The sequence below is a fragment of the Chanodichthys erythropterus genome, chromosome 8, assembly GCF_024489055.1.
Source record: "Chanodichthys erythropterus isolate Z2021 chromosome 8, ASM2448905v1, whole genome shotgun sequence".
NCBI lineage: Eukaryota > Metazoa > Chordata > Actinopteri > Cypriniformes > Xenocyprididae > Chanodichthys > Chanodichthys erythropterus.
The window spans coordinates 25,275,687-25,291,352 of NC_090228.1; the positions used below are offsets into that span (position 1 = coordinate 25,275,687).

At 36.8% G+C, this 15,666-nt stretch overlaps 1 protein-coding gene across 6 annotated transcripts in view; it reads left to right on the forward strand.

The window, feature by feature from the left end:
* The window catches only part of phf21b (PHD finger protein 21B), a 65,936-nt gene extending 51,744 nt beyond the window's left edge, over window positions 1-14,192 (forward strand). For 5 of the 6 annotated variants that reach the window (XM_067392409.1, XM_067392411.1, XM_067392413.1 and 2 more), the window contains exons 6-13: window positions 1,091-1,142; window positions 1,591-1,667; window positions 1,748-1,802; window positions 2,102-2,124; window positions 4,672-4,830; window positions 5,060-5,126; window positions 5,206-5,309; window positions 10,293-14,192. In XM_067392409.1, the coding sequence (XP_067248510.1) occupies window positions 1,091-1,142; window positions 1,591-1,667; window positions 1,748-1,802; window positions 2,102-2,124; window positions 4,672-4,830; window positions 5,060-5,126; window positions 5,206-5,309; window positions 10,293-10,556 (801 nt within the window). In that variant the 3' untranslated portion in view covers window positions 10,557-14,192. Of the gene's footprint in view, window positions 1-1,090; window positions 1,143-1,590; window positions 1,668-1,747; window positions 1,803-2,101; window positions 2,125-4,671; window positions 4,831-5,059; window positions 5,127-5,205; window positions 5,310-6,429; window positions 6,464-10,292 lie in introns of all 6 variants that reach the window. The other variant, XM_067392414.1, reaches the window with a different exon arrangement.
* Window positions 14,193-15,666: the final 1,474 nt, after the last annotated feature.

Genomic DNA, 15,666 nt, shown 5'->3' on the forward strand with positions numbered 1-15,666 from the left:
TTATTCAACAATATCTAGTGATGGGCGATTTCAAAACACTGCTTCATGAAGCTTCACTAATCTTTTGTTTCGAATCAGTCGTTCGGAGCGCGTATCAAACGGCCAAAGTCACGCCCCCCAGTGGTGAACCATTGAAATTTCGAAACACTTATGATGTAACAAAGCCTCATTTATTGAAATCACGTGACTTTGGCAGTTTGATACACGCTCCGAACCACTGATTCGAAACAAAAGATTTGTAAAGCTTCGAAGCTTCATTAAGCAGTGTTTTGAAATCACCTATCACAAGATATTATTGAATAAAGTCGTTATTTAGTTTTTTTGGCGCATAAAAAGTATTCTCGTCACTTCATAACATTAAGGTTGAACCACTGTAGTCACATGAACTTATCATATCTTCTTACTAATGCCTCAAACAAAACTCTCTTGAGTTGAAGATATGCTATTATCATCAAAAACATTTGTAAAATTGAGTGACTGGTTCTTTAAAACTTATCATTGTAGAATTTTGACACCTTGTAACCGAGAAGTTGCATGTGGCCAATCAGATTAGAGTTTGCCAGATCGAGTAAATGTCAGTTTTGGTTGCAGTATGAATCAGAGAGTCAGTGAAAGAACTGTTGCCAGTGTTCGGCCATGTTGTGAAATTAGTCCAGAAGTGCAAGGCTTAAGGGTGCGTTCACACTTGTAATTCGGTTCATTTGGTCCGGACCAAAAAAAAAAAAAAAACACATTTAGTCCTGGTCTGATTAGCAGTCAGATTGGCAATTTCACCACCGAACCTAAAGGCATAAGGATACATTCACAACCTGATTGGTCGGATTTTATGACGTATTGATACGGAACTTACCGAACATCCAAAACAATGCTGTATGCTTTGATAAATGCGCTCAGCCTGCATATTATGGTATTTTGGAGTTATTGGTGTGCACCACGGTTCGGATGGCAGTGTTCACACATGTTCAAATGAACCACACTAACACAGCAATCGCAGCAGGGTTTGTTTTAATCGAACCAAACATGACAAGTGTGTACATCAAACATTGAATACTTTTTAATGTATTGACTTTATTAACCTTCTATCCTACAGAAAATTGCCTTCATGGTTGGGCTAGGCCTGGTCACTACAGAACACTTGGAGGGTGAGTTGTGTTTGAAATGGAGCAAATATCAATAAATCATCAATAGACTGACAATTTGATGTCAAAATGTATTTTATTTTTAATGTTATGGCCATTTTGTGGTGTTGTCTGGTAAAATATAAATCTTTTTAGTGATTGTTAATTGTTTTGATAGTATTTATCTTGGTGAAATATGTCTAGTTTGTTGAAAAAATGCATTATTCATAGTGGGGATAAAAAACAAACAATCAGTCAATATTAGTGATGTTGTATGTTTTGCTGCATGAGTTGAATCCATTCCAGTTCAAATTCCAGTCCCATCATGTATGTTGTGGCCAATTAACTTCAAATTCATATTTGAAAGAAGCCAGTTTTTCTGAAATCTGAATGAAACAACGAAAACATAAACAAACAAAAACTATGATAGGGATTAAAGATTCATCACAGATGGTGTTTTAATTTCTATTAGAGATCCAGAGTAAACGGCAGGAGAGGAAAAGGCGAAGCACAGCTAACCCTGCATACAGCGGACTGTTTGAACCAGAGGTCTGTCTGCCAGTCAAAATTCCTTTCGGTTCATTTTAAAATGTTGTTCATTTGTAAACATCTTGTATCTTGCTTTTCAGCGCAAACGACTTGCATCCAATTACCTGAACAGTGGGATGTTTTTGTCGGCGAGAGGTAAAATAGATTTCTGCTTCTGTCAATAAAGCTGCTGGGGAAGAGCTGAAAAATAATGCATGAAAAACAGAAACATGTTTGAACAGAATGAATAAAATCCACACATTCTCCATAAGTGCTCATGTTTTAATAGTTGTTGAACTGTGATGTATTTGACATGAAAGGTTGACTAATAAAACCAAACACTCAGTGCTTTAACTTTCTGAACACGCCAGCACTGCTGTTAAACTCGATTAACTCTAATAACACAGTCTTGTCAGTGTGACGCTACTAACCTGCTGTCTGCTTTCACATGCTAGACTCTGAGGAGCTTTGCTGGAAGGTACGTCTATACTCTAACATCACTCTGTCTGTGTGTGTGTGTGTGTGTGTGAATCTCATGTGGCATAGTGGCATATTGACATAGTTTAAACATACAAAAATGACCAAAAATATAATGAAAACGTGAATTTTGTCATCATTTAAGCTGTTTACACTGCAAGTCTTAATGCACAGATCTGATCTTTTACCATATCCGTTTTTTTTGTTTTTTTTTTGTCCCACCTGTTTACATTGTTACGGATAAGGGTAACACCTGCACCCGAAACGGAAGCTGGTCGCCTTTAGGTGGCGTTCTAGGTTCTGTTGTGTCTGTGTTTGTTTTTGTGTTTTGCAGGGTGAAGTCAAGCGACAGGTGTAACAGGTTGCCTATAATGAGTGGACTGATAAAAGGATCTGTCTTTCCAGAGAGCATTGGATCTGTGCTTGGGTTCCTGATTTCATTTGGGTTTCATCCCGGACGAGCCCCCACATGTTACATACTACCTGGCTCATGGCAGTGTAACAAAACAGGGAGGCCACACTCAACTCAAGTTGACTTAAAAATATATTTATTTAAAGAAGAAACACACAAACAAAAATAACAATGACACAAAAAACTGGTGCTGGAGAGAGATCAAGCCCAAATTAAATCAGGAACCCAAGCACAGATCCAACGCTCTCTGGAAAGACAGATCCTTTTATCAATCCACTCATTATAGGTAAACTGTTACACCTGTCGCTTGACTCCATCCTGCACAACACAAAAACAAACACAGACACAACAGAACCTAGAACGCCACCTAAAGGCGACCAGCTTCCGTTTTGGGAACAGGTGTTATCCTTATCCGTTACAACATTCACTTTAGACACGACTGGTATCCAATATCCGTGTTTACATTAATCCCCGCTCAAAATGGTTCTGTTGGTGATCGCTTTATTATGCGGCTCTGGTTTTGAATTAAAATTATTTATATAATTCACGTCGGGTAGTACCATGATTACTTACGTTTAAAGCTGTCAGCACAGTGCAAAATCAGACTGAACAGATATAGTCTGTTATTTTATCTATGGTTCGTCATATATAGAATTCTGTAGTAAAATAAATTGAATGAATTTGAAGAAATAAATGAGAGAGAGAGATGGTGATTGTGAATAACCTGTTTTTGTACAGCATTTCAATGTAATAGTGAAGTTAATTACAAAAACAGTGAATGTATATTACTGTGGTAAAGATGTTTTATTTATGAAATTCACATTCTCCTGGATGTTTCTGAAATTGCTATATATAAAGTTAACACCTCATTAAAAAAAAAAAAAAGCTGTGTGAGTGTATACTGGCACATCTGATTCAAAGTGCGTCATTAACAAGTGATCTTTGTGGGCAAACGTGTCGCCCTCACCTTGTGGTGGCTTGGAATTCCAAGGGGAATCGGATAAGAATGTTTAGACATAGGTCAGAATTCCAGATATTGGATATATATCTGATTTAAAACCACATTTGGAAGTGGCTCAGAATGGAGGCAAAAAAAACTGATCTGTCAATCTGATTTTTTTTTTTTTTTTTGTCAGTGTAAACGCAGCCTTACTTACCCTCATGCTATTTCAAACCTGTATGGCTTTCTTTTGTGGAAAACACAGGCAAAAATGTACTGTTATTGCAAAAAAAGTCTTTTAAAACTGCAAAAAGATAAAAAAAAACTTTAAAATATAATTTGACAATATTGTGTTGACACATTAATGCATTGCCATGGAAATGGTAACATGATACATTCTAAAATAATGGAAATCCTGCTGAAGGCTCAGTTTGAATATTTTAAATTTTTTACAGTTTAATTTATCATGTGAAAGGGTTAATTACGGTGGCCCAGTAGTGCACAACACAACGAAATTAAAAAAGCAGACATAAGTTCACAACACAACGAAATAAAGCCACAACACAACGGAAATGCTCCCGACCACTAGGGGGCTCTCAGAGCTCGGTAAAGTTAGTTTTCCTTGCCACTGTTCTATAGAGTCGGCAGTAATATCAATAATATCAGTAATATCAAATTAGTTTGGAATTTGAATTTGAATGTGAACATGTCTGTTTTTAAATGTTAAAAGTAATTTTAATGAATACAAATTATATGTTTTAACCACTTGGTGGAATTGGTGGATGTTCCCTTTATCATGCGCCGTGGTATCGCGTCAAATCATTCACAAGTATAAATATGAAGCTATTGTGAACGTAGTTGATTTTTAATTAATATATAATGTCGATATACAATGCTTACATACTTAAAACTAATCATGGTATTGATATCTTTGTAAAACTGTCGACTTTATAGAACATTGGCAAGGAATAGTAATATTACCGAGCTCTGAGAGCCCCCTAGTGGTCGGGAGTATTTCCGTCGTGTTGTGGCTTGATTTGTTGTGTTGTGAACTTATGTTTGCTTTTTTAATTTCGTTGTGTTGTGCACTACTGGGCCACCGTAGTTAACAGTTACATGTTAAAATAAAATGGACATTTTAAAAAGTTGATGACGACCTGTTGTGTGGTGTGTTTCTGTAAATGTGTGTGGCACAGGAGGAGCTGCAGCATGATGATCACTGTGCAGTGTGTAAACAGGAAGGAGATCTTCAGCCGTGCCACACCTGTACCCGCGCCTACCACCCCGACTGCCTGAATCCCCCTCTCAAAACTGCCACCCGGGGCATCTGGATGTGCCCCAAGTGCCAGAAGAAAGTACGTTTCTTTGAACACACATTTTAAAGATCCCAGCAGCACAGGGATGTCTGCAAGACATCTTTTTTATGTGTTGGATACTTGAGTACAACCTAATTCTCTATTTTAGTCTTATGTAGTTATCAAAGTAAATTGATCTTGTTTTAAGTATATTTAGATATTTTCACTAGAAGGTTGTTTTCACGTAAAAAGATAATCTAATATTCTCTGTTCTGTTTCTCTTTTGAAGGTTTTGAACAAAGAGAACTTGTCTTGGCCACAGAACTTCATCCAGTCTTATGTTACACATAAAACAGGTGAGCTGTCGAACACATTTAAAGCACTAGCTCTCTTCAGTTCTCAGTGATGATGGTGATGATTTGTGTGTTTGTGTAGTGAGAGAGGAGGAACGCAGGAAGCTAATGAGGAAAAACACTGAGCTGAAACTCGAGTGTGAACATCTGAGCGAAGAGGATCAGAGACTCTGCGGTTCTCTCTCTGTAAGTAACTGCGCTAAATAGGGCTTGGTTACCATAAAGAGAACACAATTTTAATCGATCTTCATTTTAACAAATCGGATTGTTTCAACTGCGAAAGACATCAATAAAACACCAATCGATATTGAATCGAATTGAGAGCTTGTGTGAATCAGAACTGAATCAAATCATGAAATCTGTGTTAGTACCCAGCCCTGACGCTAAACTTCTCAAATCAGTATTTAAAGGGTTAGTTCACCCAAAAATGAAAATTCTGTCATTTATTACTCACCCTCATGTCGTTCCACACCCGTAAGACCTTTGTTCATCTTCGGAACACAAATTAAGATATTTTAGTTGAAATCCGATGGCTCAGTGAGGCCTGCATCGCCAGATGACATTTCCTCTCTCAAGATCCATAAAGGTACTAAAAACATATTTAAATCGGTTCATGTGAGTACAGTGGTTCAATATTAATATTATAAAGTGACGAGAATATTTTTGGAACGCCAAAAAAACAAAATAACGACTTATTTAGTGATGGCCGATTTCAAAAGACTGCTTCATGAAGCATCGGAGCACAAATGAATCAGTGTGTCGAATCATGATTCAAATCGCGTGTCAAACTGCCAACGGCTGAAATCACGTGACTTTAGCGCTCCGAACAGCAGATTCGACACACTGATTCATCTGTGCTCCGAAGCTTCCTGAAGCAGTGTTTTGAAATCGGCCATCACTAAATAAGTCGTTATTTAGGTTTTTTTGGCACTCCAAAAATATTCTCGTCACTTTATAATATTAATATTGAACCACTGTACTCACATGAACCGATTTAAATATGTTTTTAGTACCTTTATGGATCTTGAGAGAGGGAGTGTCATTGCTCCCTATGGAGGCCTCACGGAGCCATCGGATTTCAACTAAAATATCTTAATTTGTGTTCTGAAGATTAACGAAGGTCTTACGGATGTACAAAAATTTTAATTTTTGGATGAACTAACCTTTTAATGTTGTACTAGTTATTTAAATTAGCATGCACTATTAGTTTTGTTTAGCTTAAATATATGTGTTCGTGTTGCTGTCACCCTAATTGTGCTACATGACTTGGTCTTTTTCAAAACGACATTTCTTTTTGTAAAAAAAGTACAAGATTTGCAAGATTATAAACATTCTATCAGGTAAGAAATAATACCTTTTAATATGTTTTGAGATTTGAATTTGCCTTCAGAAGTGTAACAGGGTTGACATTTTTTACAGTTTAGGTTGACATTTAAAGGGTTAGTTCAGCCAAAAATGAAAATTCTGTCATTAATTACTCACCCTCATGTCGTTCTACACCTGTAAGACCATCATTCATCTTCAGAACACAAATTAAGATCTTTTTAATGAAATTTGAGAGCTTTCTGTCCCTCCATTTTCAAGCCCCAGAAAGGTATTAAAGACATCATAAAAGTAATCCAAAGGATTTTTTTTTTTCATAAACATGGAAAACAGCGATAACGACATTTACCTGTTGCCTGCAGGGTTGTGTTCTTTTCTCTGCCCGATGATACGTAATACTGAAAGCTAAAGGAGATTTTGTCCATTAGCCCCACTTTTTGCTCTTTCAGTTGTGTAAAATATGTGTGTACATTCCATCGCTGTTATCACAAAACCCACGACACACGCACGCTTAAAAACACCACTGTCGGCCGCTTCAGAGTTCCTATTCCCGGTGCGAATGCAACCGGAAACATGGCCCGGGGGAGAAATTAGTTCCCAGGGATCTATCCACACACAGCGAAAGGACGCTGTGGCGGATCAGCCGTGGAGGTATCGCGGCTTCCGGAACGTATCCGCAAACGGACCCGTATCGGCGTCCAATTGCGCGCAGTGATGGATCCGCAATGAAGGCGGATCGCGGACCCACCGTGGCTCAGCGCTGTATTGTGATTAAAGCCTTACCTCCGCGGCGGGTCCGTTTGTGACCCGCAAAATGATACAACCGTTACAGTAAAGGCGCGTCAGCCTCAGGATCCGCTGATTGACAGTAGAATTTAAGGTGCCGCCTAAGGCGGAGCTGATCCTCTGTGCGGCACCAAAACAAATGTGACAGTGACGCGGGTTTGGCGACTTGAATGCAGATCCGCCTAGGAGTCTCCTGCTGTGTGGGATCCTAGTGGCTAGTTCCTATAACTGAGTTCCTAGAACTATTCGATGTGATGTGTGACTCCAGTAGTTTAACAGCGAGTGCTTTGCTTGCTAAAAAAACCCACAATTTACAAATATTAATCTCCACCACGCGTTCATGAGAGCACCATGACACATGCGTGTTGTGTAGACGCAAGAGCAGACGTTGCGTGAACATGCGTTGGAGATTAATGTTTTGTAAATAAAGTGGTAAATTATGCACAAACAAAGCACTCACGTCGCTTCTTAAAATTGAGGTTAAACCACTGGAGTCACATGGATTACTTTAAAGGCAGGAACACACCAAGCCGACGGTCGGCCGTCGAGTAGTTTTTCTTCGTCGGCCGACTAAGTTTTCTCAGTGTGTTCTGCACTGTCGGCTGAAGTTGGTACTCGTCTGCTTTTTTTCAGCCGATTCGAAATGTTAAATCGGCATTGGAGCTCGTCGGTCCGTCGGGCCATCTGATCATTCTGATTGGCTGTTCAGCTACTGCCACCTGCTGTTTCGGAAAGGCATTTCATTTCACGCAGGCGCAAAACTGATATGCTGCTTGGCCGTTGGCTGTTGAGCGTCGGTTTAGTGGGTCAGGGCAACTTTGGACTCAGACGCTGCCGACGTGAGCAAACCCCACAGTCTGCTTTCGTCGCCACTAGTTTGTCGGTGTCGGCTTGGTGTGTTCCGGACTTAATGATGTGTTTACTACCTTTCTGGGGCTTGAAAGTGGTAGTTGTGTAGGCTGTCAATGGAGGGACAGAAATCTCTGAGATTTCATTATAAATATCTTAATTTTGTGTTCCGAAGATGAACAAAAGTCTTACGGTTTTGGAACTACATGAAGTATCCCTTTAATAGTCTTGGGGAAAAAACTACAGTGTGCTTCTTAGAAAAAATAAATTTATCAATGATCAGTTACATCATTATGGTAACAGGGTTGACATTTTTTAATTGATTTTTAAAAAGAAGAGACTAAGACTACATTTGGTTTGAAACTTACTCTGTTAAAAAAGTGGTAGCACTTTACAATAAGGTTCATTAGTTAAACATAAGTTAATGTATTAACTAACATGAATGAACTAACCATGAGTAATACATTTGTTAGTGTATTTACTAATCTTCGTTAATGTTGGGTAATGAAAAAAACAGTTGTTCATTGTTTGTTCATGTTAGTTCACAGTGCATTAATTAATGTTAACAAGATTTTAATAATGTATTAGTAAATGTTGAAATTAATATTAACAACATTAATAAATGCTGTATAAGTGCAGTTCATTATTAATTCATGTTAACTACTGAACCTTATGTTCTATATGGTATGAATGTGTGTAGTATGAATGAAATCCGGACATACCATACCACATAGTACATCATTATCATGTGACCTACAGTATTAGTCGCGTCGCATCACCTCCATTCACAAATCCTCTCCTGTGGCCTTATTAGATAGTAAAGTGTCCATTGTTTGCACACTCAGAATCTTGCCAGAAGTAGTTTGATCATCTGGGTACTTTTTGCCTACTGCTTTATGAACACTATTGAATTCAGACATACTATTCTTGTCACATAATGTTTTTCACCTACTATATAGTAGGCCTATGGAATTAGGCATGTTTGGACATATTGTAACTTTTATTTGAGGAGGGTTTTTTCTCAAAAGGAGGATGTCATCATTATGAGAGTTTTATTTATTTTTGGAATATATTTTTTACTCTTTTAAGGGCAAAATATGATAACAGGGTTGATGCATACCCTAAGTCTTTTTAATAATTTATTTTTAAATCAACCAACAAAAAGATGAACATAGAAGAACATTTAAAGGGTTAGTTCACCCAAAAATGAAGATTCTGTCATTTATCACTCAACCTCATGTCGTTCTACACCCGTAAGACCTATTTTTGGAACACAAATTAAGATATTTTTGATAAAATCCAATGGTTCAGTGAGGCCTGCATTGACCGCAAGATAATGAACTTTCAGATGCCCAGAAAGCTACTAAAGACATATTTAAAACAGTTCATGTGACTACAGTGGTTCAACCTTAATGTTATGAAGTGACGAGAATACTTTTTGTGCGGCAAAAAAACAAAATAACGACACTATTCAACAATATCTAGTGATGGACAATTTCAAAACACTGCTTCATGAAGCTTCGAAGCTTTACAAATCTTTTTTTTCGAATCAGTGGTTTGGAGCGCTTATCAAACTGCCGAAGTCACATGATTTCAGTAAACGAGGCTTTGTTATGTCATAAGTGTTTCGAAACATTGTGAAATTTCAATGGTTTACGTGACTTTGGCAGTTTGATACATCACTGATTCGAAACAAAAGATTCGTAAAGCTTCGAAGCTTCATGAAGCAGTGTTTTGAAATTGTCCATCACTAGATATTGTCATAAAGTCGTTATTTAGTTTTTTTGGCACACAAAAAGTATTCTCGTTGCTTCATAACATTAAGGTTGAACCACTGTAGTCACATGAACTGTTTTAAATCTTTAGTTTATATATATATATATAATATATCTTTAGTTTCTTTCTAGGCATCTGAAAGTGTTAATTATCTTGCTGTCAATGCATGCCTCAAGAGCCATCGGATTTTATCAAAAATATCTTAATTTGTGTTCCAACTTAACCTACTTATTATTCACCTCAGGTTAAAAGTTTGCAATTTCTGTACCACTAGCATCACCAAAGAGAATGACAAAAAAAAAAATAGAGTTTTCCGAATCTTCCATTTAAACAGATAGTCCTGCCCCAAACTCACGCCATTGGTTAAACTGGTATTGCTGTGTCAGATGTTCTTGGCAAAATCTAAGTGAATGATTTTAAATTTGTTCTCAACAGAAATGCATTGAGCAGAAGGAGCGTCTTTTGGGTCAGCAGCGGGAGACTCAGGCATCCCTGGAGCGTCTCAAGACCCTGATTCGACTCATCCAGCGCGACCAGATGATTCAAGTGACTATGACGGCCACCACCACCACCGGAGCATCGCTGCTCTCACTGCCGTGGATCAAAGCCGCAGGCAGCAGCACCAGCACCACAGCGCCCACAGCTGGCCCCTCCGCAGTACTGCACAAAAGCGTGCTTCAGCCGCAAGGAAACAACTGACCCTGAACCCACACAAACAGCTCCGTACAAGATCGCCAGACGGTGATATCCAACCAATGTGCATTTTCTTCTGGTAATGTCTTACCATAAAATAATGGGAAAATTTGAAGGGGAAAAAAAATAATAATAATAATTGAAAAAAATAAATAAGCGTCACTCGATTCATAAGTATTTTTTAAAGCCAACACACACAGTGCTCACAAGATTTTTTTTATTCACTGTTTTTTATTGTATTATTTTTCTTGGCCTTAATGTATTTATGACTAGATTACAATGCTGTTGCAGATATATGAAATAAGTATTCTACATAGAAACATTTCTTTTTATGCTTTGCGGTTTTTTATTGGGGTTTGGCGTGTGCGTTTCGGGGGGAATAATCGTTCGCATTTCGTTATTGAGATGGTTAGCATAGTTTTAGTTGAAGACAAGCGACATATGAAATGGAGAGCACTGTAATGTTGATATATCCGAATAGATGCTCGTTTGCGTTTTCCGATGAACAATGTTTGCCATATTAATTCAGGTTAAAGCGAGAAAGGGAAATGTTTTCATTTTGTTTGTAATTGCGAGCGTACAAACATAAAAAACAATACAGCAACAACAAAAAATAATTTTTCAGTATTAATAGAGATAAAAGAACAAAGTATTTAAGATAACAACAGAATTTAGCCTTTTTAGTGATGAATTTAGTATTTTCATGCTGATGCCTGTTAATAATTTCAAACAAGTATTGGAGAGAGGGATCGTTGTACATATATGATTTTTTTTTTTTTTTTTTTTTTTTGGCTGTCCCAACAACAGAAACAAAAAGGCCATTTGAGTTCTTTGAGTGCCTGATCCCGGAATCCAAAAACGTTTATTTTGTCTCCCCACCATATAAAATATGCCAAAAACCCTGAGTGTTTTTGTACCGTTAACTGTATAATGTTTTCATCTCATCTTGCTCTCTTGTCTGTTTTTACTTTTCACTGAAGTGTTGTATGTTTTCATTTACTTGTCTCACTCCAAGAATACCACAAGTTGCATTATTTAAATTTTTATTATTATTATTATTTTAAATTGTTAGAAGTGAACACTGCCTGATGAATAAAAGTAAAGAATTCATATCTAAAACACTCAATGGAAAAAAAAAAAAAATAGGAAATAATTTGGAGGGAAAGTTTAGCATGTTCATTTGAATGGTTTGTCTTCCTGCGTGGTTTGAAAACGGACGCCACATCATTAACACGTCGCAAAATAACCAGTCGCACACAGTTAATGACAGCACTATCATTCTCAACGAAGGAGATTTCAGTAAAAAACTCATTTAGTGTTAAATAATGAATAACATCATCTATGTGTACCTTCAAGGGCTAACAAACGTATTTAATCACAGTTTTCTTCAGTTTAAAAGGAATATCTACTGAATTCATATGCAGCTAAATTATGGTGTTACATTTGGTAGTGTCTGTACATTGTCTTTTGTGTAACATTTTCTATGAAGTCTGTATATGTAGTGTAATATTGTGTGGTAACACTACAGTTCAGCGCCATATGTTAACATATGCTGTTGCATTAATGTTTATAAACTTACAATTAATTGTATTTTTACAGCATTTATTAATCTTTGTACGATTGTTAGTTCTACTATCTGGAATTAAACCAATTTTTTTACTTAAAAGGTTAGTTCATCCAAAAATGAAAATAATTACCCTCATGTCGTACCACACCCGTGAGACCTTCGTTCATCTTCACAACACAAAAGATATTTTTGATAAAATCCGACGGCTCAGTGAGGCCTCCATTGACAGCAAGGTAATTAAGACTTTCAGATGTCAAAAAAGCTACAAAAAAAAATATTTAAAACCCTTAATGTGACTGTATATCAATATTATGAAGTGACGTGCGCCAAAAAAAACAAAATAATGACTTTATTCAACAATATCAAGTGATGGCCATTTCAAAACATGAAGCTTCAAAGTTTTACAAATCTTTTGTTTTGAATCAGTAGTCTGGATCGCGTATCAAACTGCCAAAGTCACGCCCCCCAGTGGCGAACCATTGAAATTTCGAAAACACTTGACATAACGAAGGCTTGTTTACTGAAATCACATGACTTTGGCAGTTTGATTTACGCTCCGAACCACTGATTCGAAACAAAAGATTCGTAAAGCTTCATGCTTTTAAATCGCCCATCTCTAGATATTGTTGAATAAAGTCGTTATTTTGTTTTTGTTTTTGGCGTACAAAAAGTATTCTCGTCGCTATGTTTTTAGCAGCTTTCTGGGCATCTGAAAGTGTTAATTATTTAGCTGTCAATGGAGGCCTCACGGAGCCATTGGATTTTATCAAAAAATATCTTAATTTGTGTTCTGAGGATTAACGAAGGTCAAACGGGTGTGGAACGACATGAGAGTGAGTAATAAATGACTGAATTTTCATTTTTGGGTGAACTAACCCTTTAACTATAGCTTTTTTTTTTTTTTTGTAACAATTATAGGTTAAATCAAGTTATATGTATGTAGAGATTAAATACAACCAAGATTTATTAATGTTGTAAAAATGTTAATTCATGTTAACTAATGTTAATATGTAAAGCTTTACTGTAACGTGTTACTTTTATATTATAAAAGTATTATTGACAAATTATTATTTCCACAGTTATAACAAATTCTAATACTTATTAATGGTCACAAGTATGAGACCAACACAAAAAGGATGTTAAAGTATAACCATAAATGGGTATGTATTGTATATATGTATACAGACGTCATAAAAAGTGCTGTTTGTTTTTGTTTTCTTGACAAACTTTAAATCTCATCCCACAGAATGTCTCATTCGGGTCCTGTATTATCATATTCAGAATGTAATTGAATGCATATCATCTGTTGGATTGTTTCGTAACAGTCGTTCCTGTTGAATACAGACTGTATCAAAATCAGTAACTATAGACTAAATTATTTTCTTGTTTTCCAGTAAAAAAGGTAAATATCTCTACCTTTTTCCTTTAGAAATGATTCTCTGAAAACAAGTATAAAGTAAATTAGTCTGTTGAGATGTTTTTATTGGAAAACAAGACGATGCTGATCGAGAAAATGACAACATATGGCAGGGCAGTGGGATGCAATATTAATATCAGCCCTTTCCATGAATACTAGAATTGTTTAAATGAAACTATATCAGTGCTCTGTTCTTCATATCACTTCCGTCTACATTGCGACACGTCCCTGATTTCTGTTGACCCGTAGTGGCCCATGATCCTCAGATATCTTCAGATATCCTCTCCGGGAGAAACTGTGCAGTGCTTATACAGATCTATTTTACTACACTCAACACTACGTTGAACAAAAAAACAAATTATATTCTTTTATCGATGAACAAATGAGGGATGACAAAAAATGACATTTTTTTTATTGTTTGCTAATTATGCATTTTGACTTGGCTTGCGATATGTGACGTGTCCATTTGCAATGGAGAAGGAAGCAAAGCGAAGCAGATAAGACAACACAGAGGTGTTTAGCTAGATGTCTTTGGACTGTGTTTTTCTTTGTCATTTTGAAGGGGACTGTCCAGTGGATAGTACATATAGAAGAGTGTTTGTCTTACATATGCCAATGTAGTTTTTACATCATCTTATGATCTATTAAAGTTGATTGATGGAAGTTCATCAATTGTAAGAGTTGTCTCACTTTTTGTGCTTTGAGGAGTTTTGGAAAAATAAGGTTCGATATTAAATGTGTGTTAATGGGTTAATCGTTAACAACCATATTTCAATGGTCCGCTTCAGAGATTCTACTAACTATAAGTAACTTTGCAGCTACATGTCAACTAACTCTTTAGACGAGTATTAATAGACCGTCTGTTCAAAGGGATAGTTCGGCCAAAAATGAAAATGTGCTGTTAATTTACTCAACCTCGGGCCACCGAAGATGTAGGTGTCTTTTTCTTCAGTAAAGAACATTTTTTAGCTGAAAAAGTGGTACCTGTGGTTCCTAACAATACATTGAGGTCTTAAGAAGAGAAGCGATCGGTCTATGGAAGAAACTGAACATTATTTACAGCATTAAGGATTCAAATTTCCTGCTAATTTACTCACCCCCATGTCATCCAAGATATTTCTGTCTTTCTTTCTTCAGTCGAAAAAGTTTTTGAGGAAAACATTACAGGATTTTTCTCCATATAGTGAACTAGAAGCTGATTCACTCTCAGATATACATTACAACACTATTCAATACTATTGCGATTCGCATGAATGTGAAAGCAACTCTGACTTGAGTGTGCTTTTGTTCAGGAAGTAAAACAACGTGCGTGCGTTTTAGCTGATGACGACTTCATTTGTTAAATAAAACATATGTAGGGATGACAATGGGGATGATTTATCTGGGATACAAGTGAGAGTGAGCATCCGGTGTAATTGTGCATAGTGAATGCAGTCTGAGCGTCAAATGAATGGCTCACAATCCGCTGATAATTTTCATTTCAAATCAAACGATTTGGCATCCTTTCATTCCTAACACTTGACCCAGTCCATATCCGTATACAAACCCAATTCCAAAAAAGTTGGGACACTGTACAAATTGTGAATAAAAAAGGAATGCAATAATTTACAAATCTCATGAACTTATATTTTATTCACAATAGAATATAAATAACATATCAGATGTTGAAAGTGAGACATTTTGAAATGTCATGCCAAATATTGGCTCATTTTGGATTTCATGAGAGCTACACATTCCAAAAAAGTTGGGACAGGTAGCAATAAGAGGCCGGAAAAGTTAAATATACATATAAGGAACAGCTGGAGGACCAGTTTGCAACTTATTAGGTCAGTTGGCAACATGATTGGGTATAACAAGAGCCTCTCAGAGTGCCAGTGTCTCTCAGAAGTCAAGATGGGCAGAGGATCGCCAATTCTCCCAATGCTGCGGTGAAAAACAGTGGAGCAATATCAGAAAGGAGTTTCTCAGAGGAAAAATTGCAAAGATTTGAAGTTATCATCATCTACAGTGCATAATATCATCCAAAGATTCAGAGAATCTGGAACAATCTCTGTGCGTAAGGGTCAAGGCCGGAAAACCATACTGGATGCCCGTGATCTTCGGGCCCCTAGACGGCACTGCATCACATACAG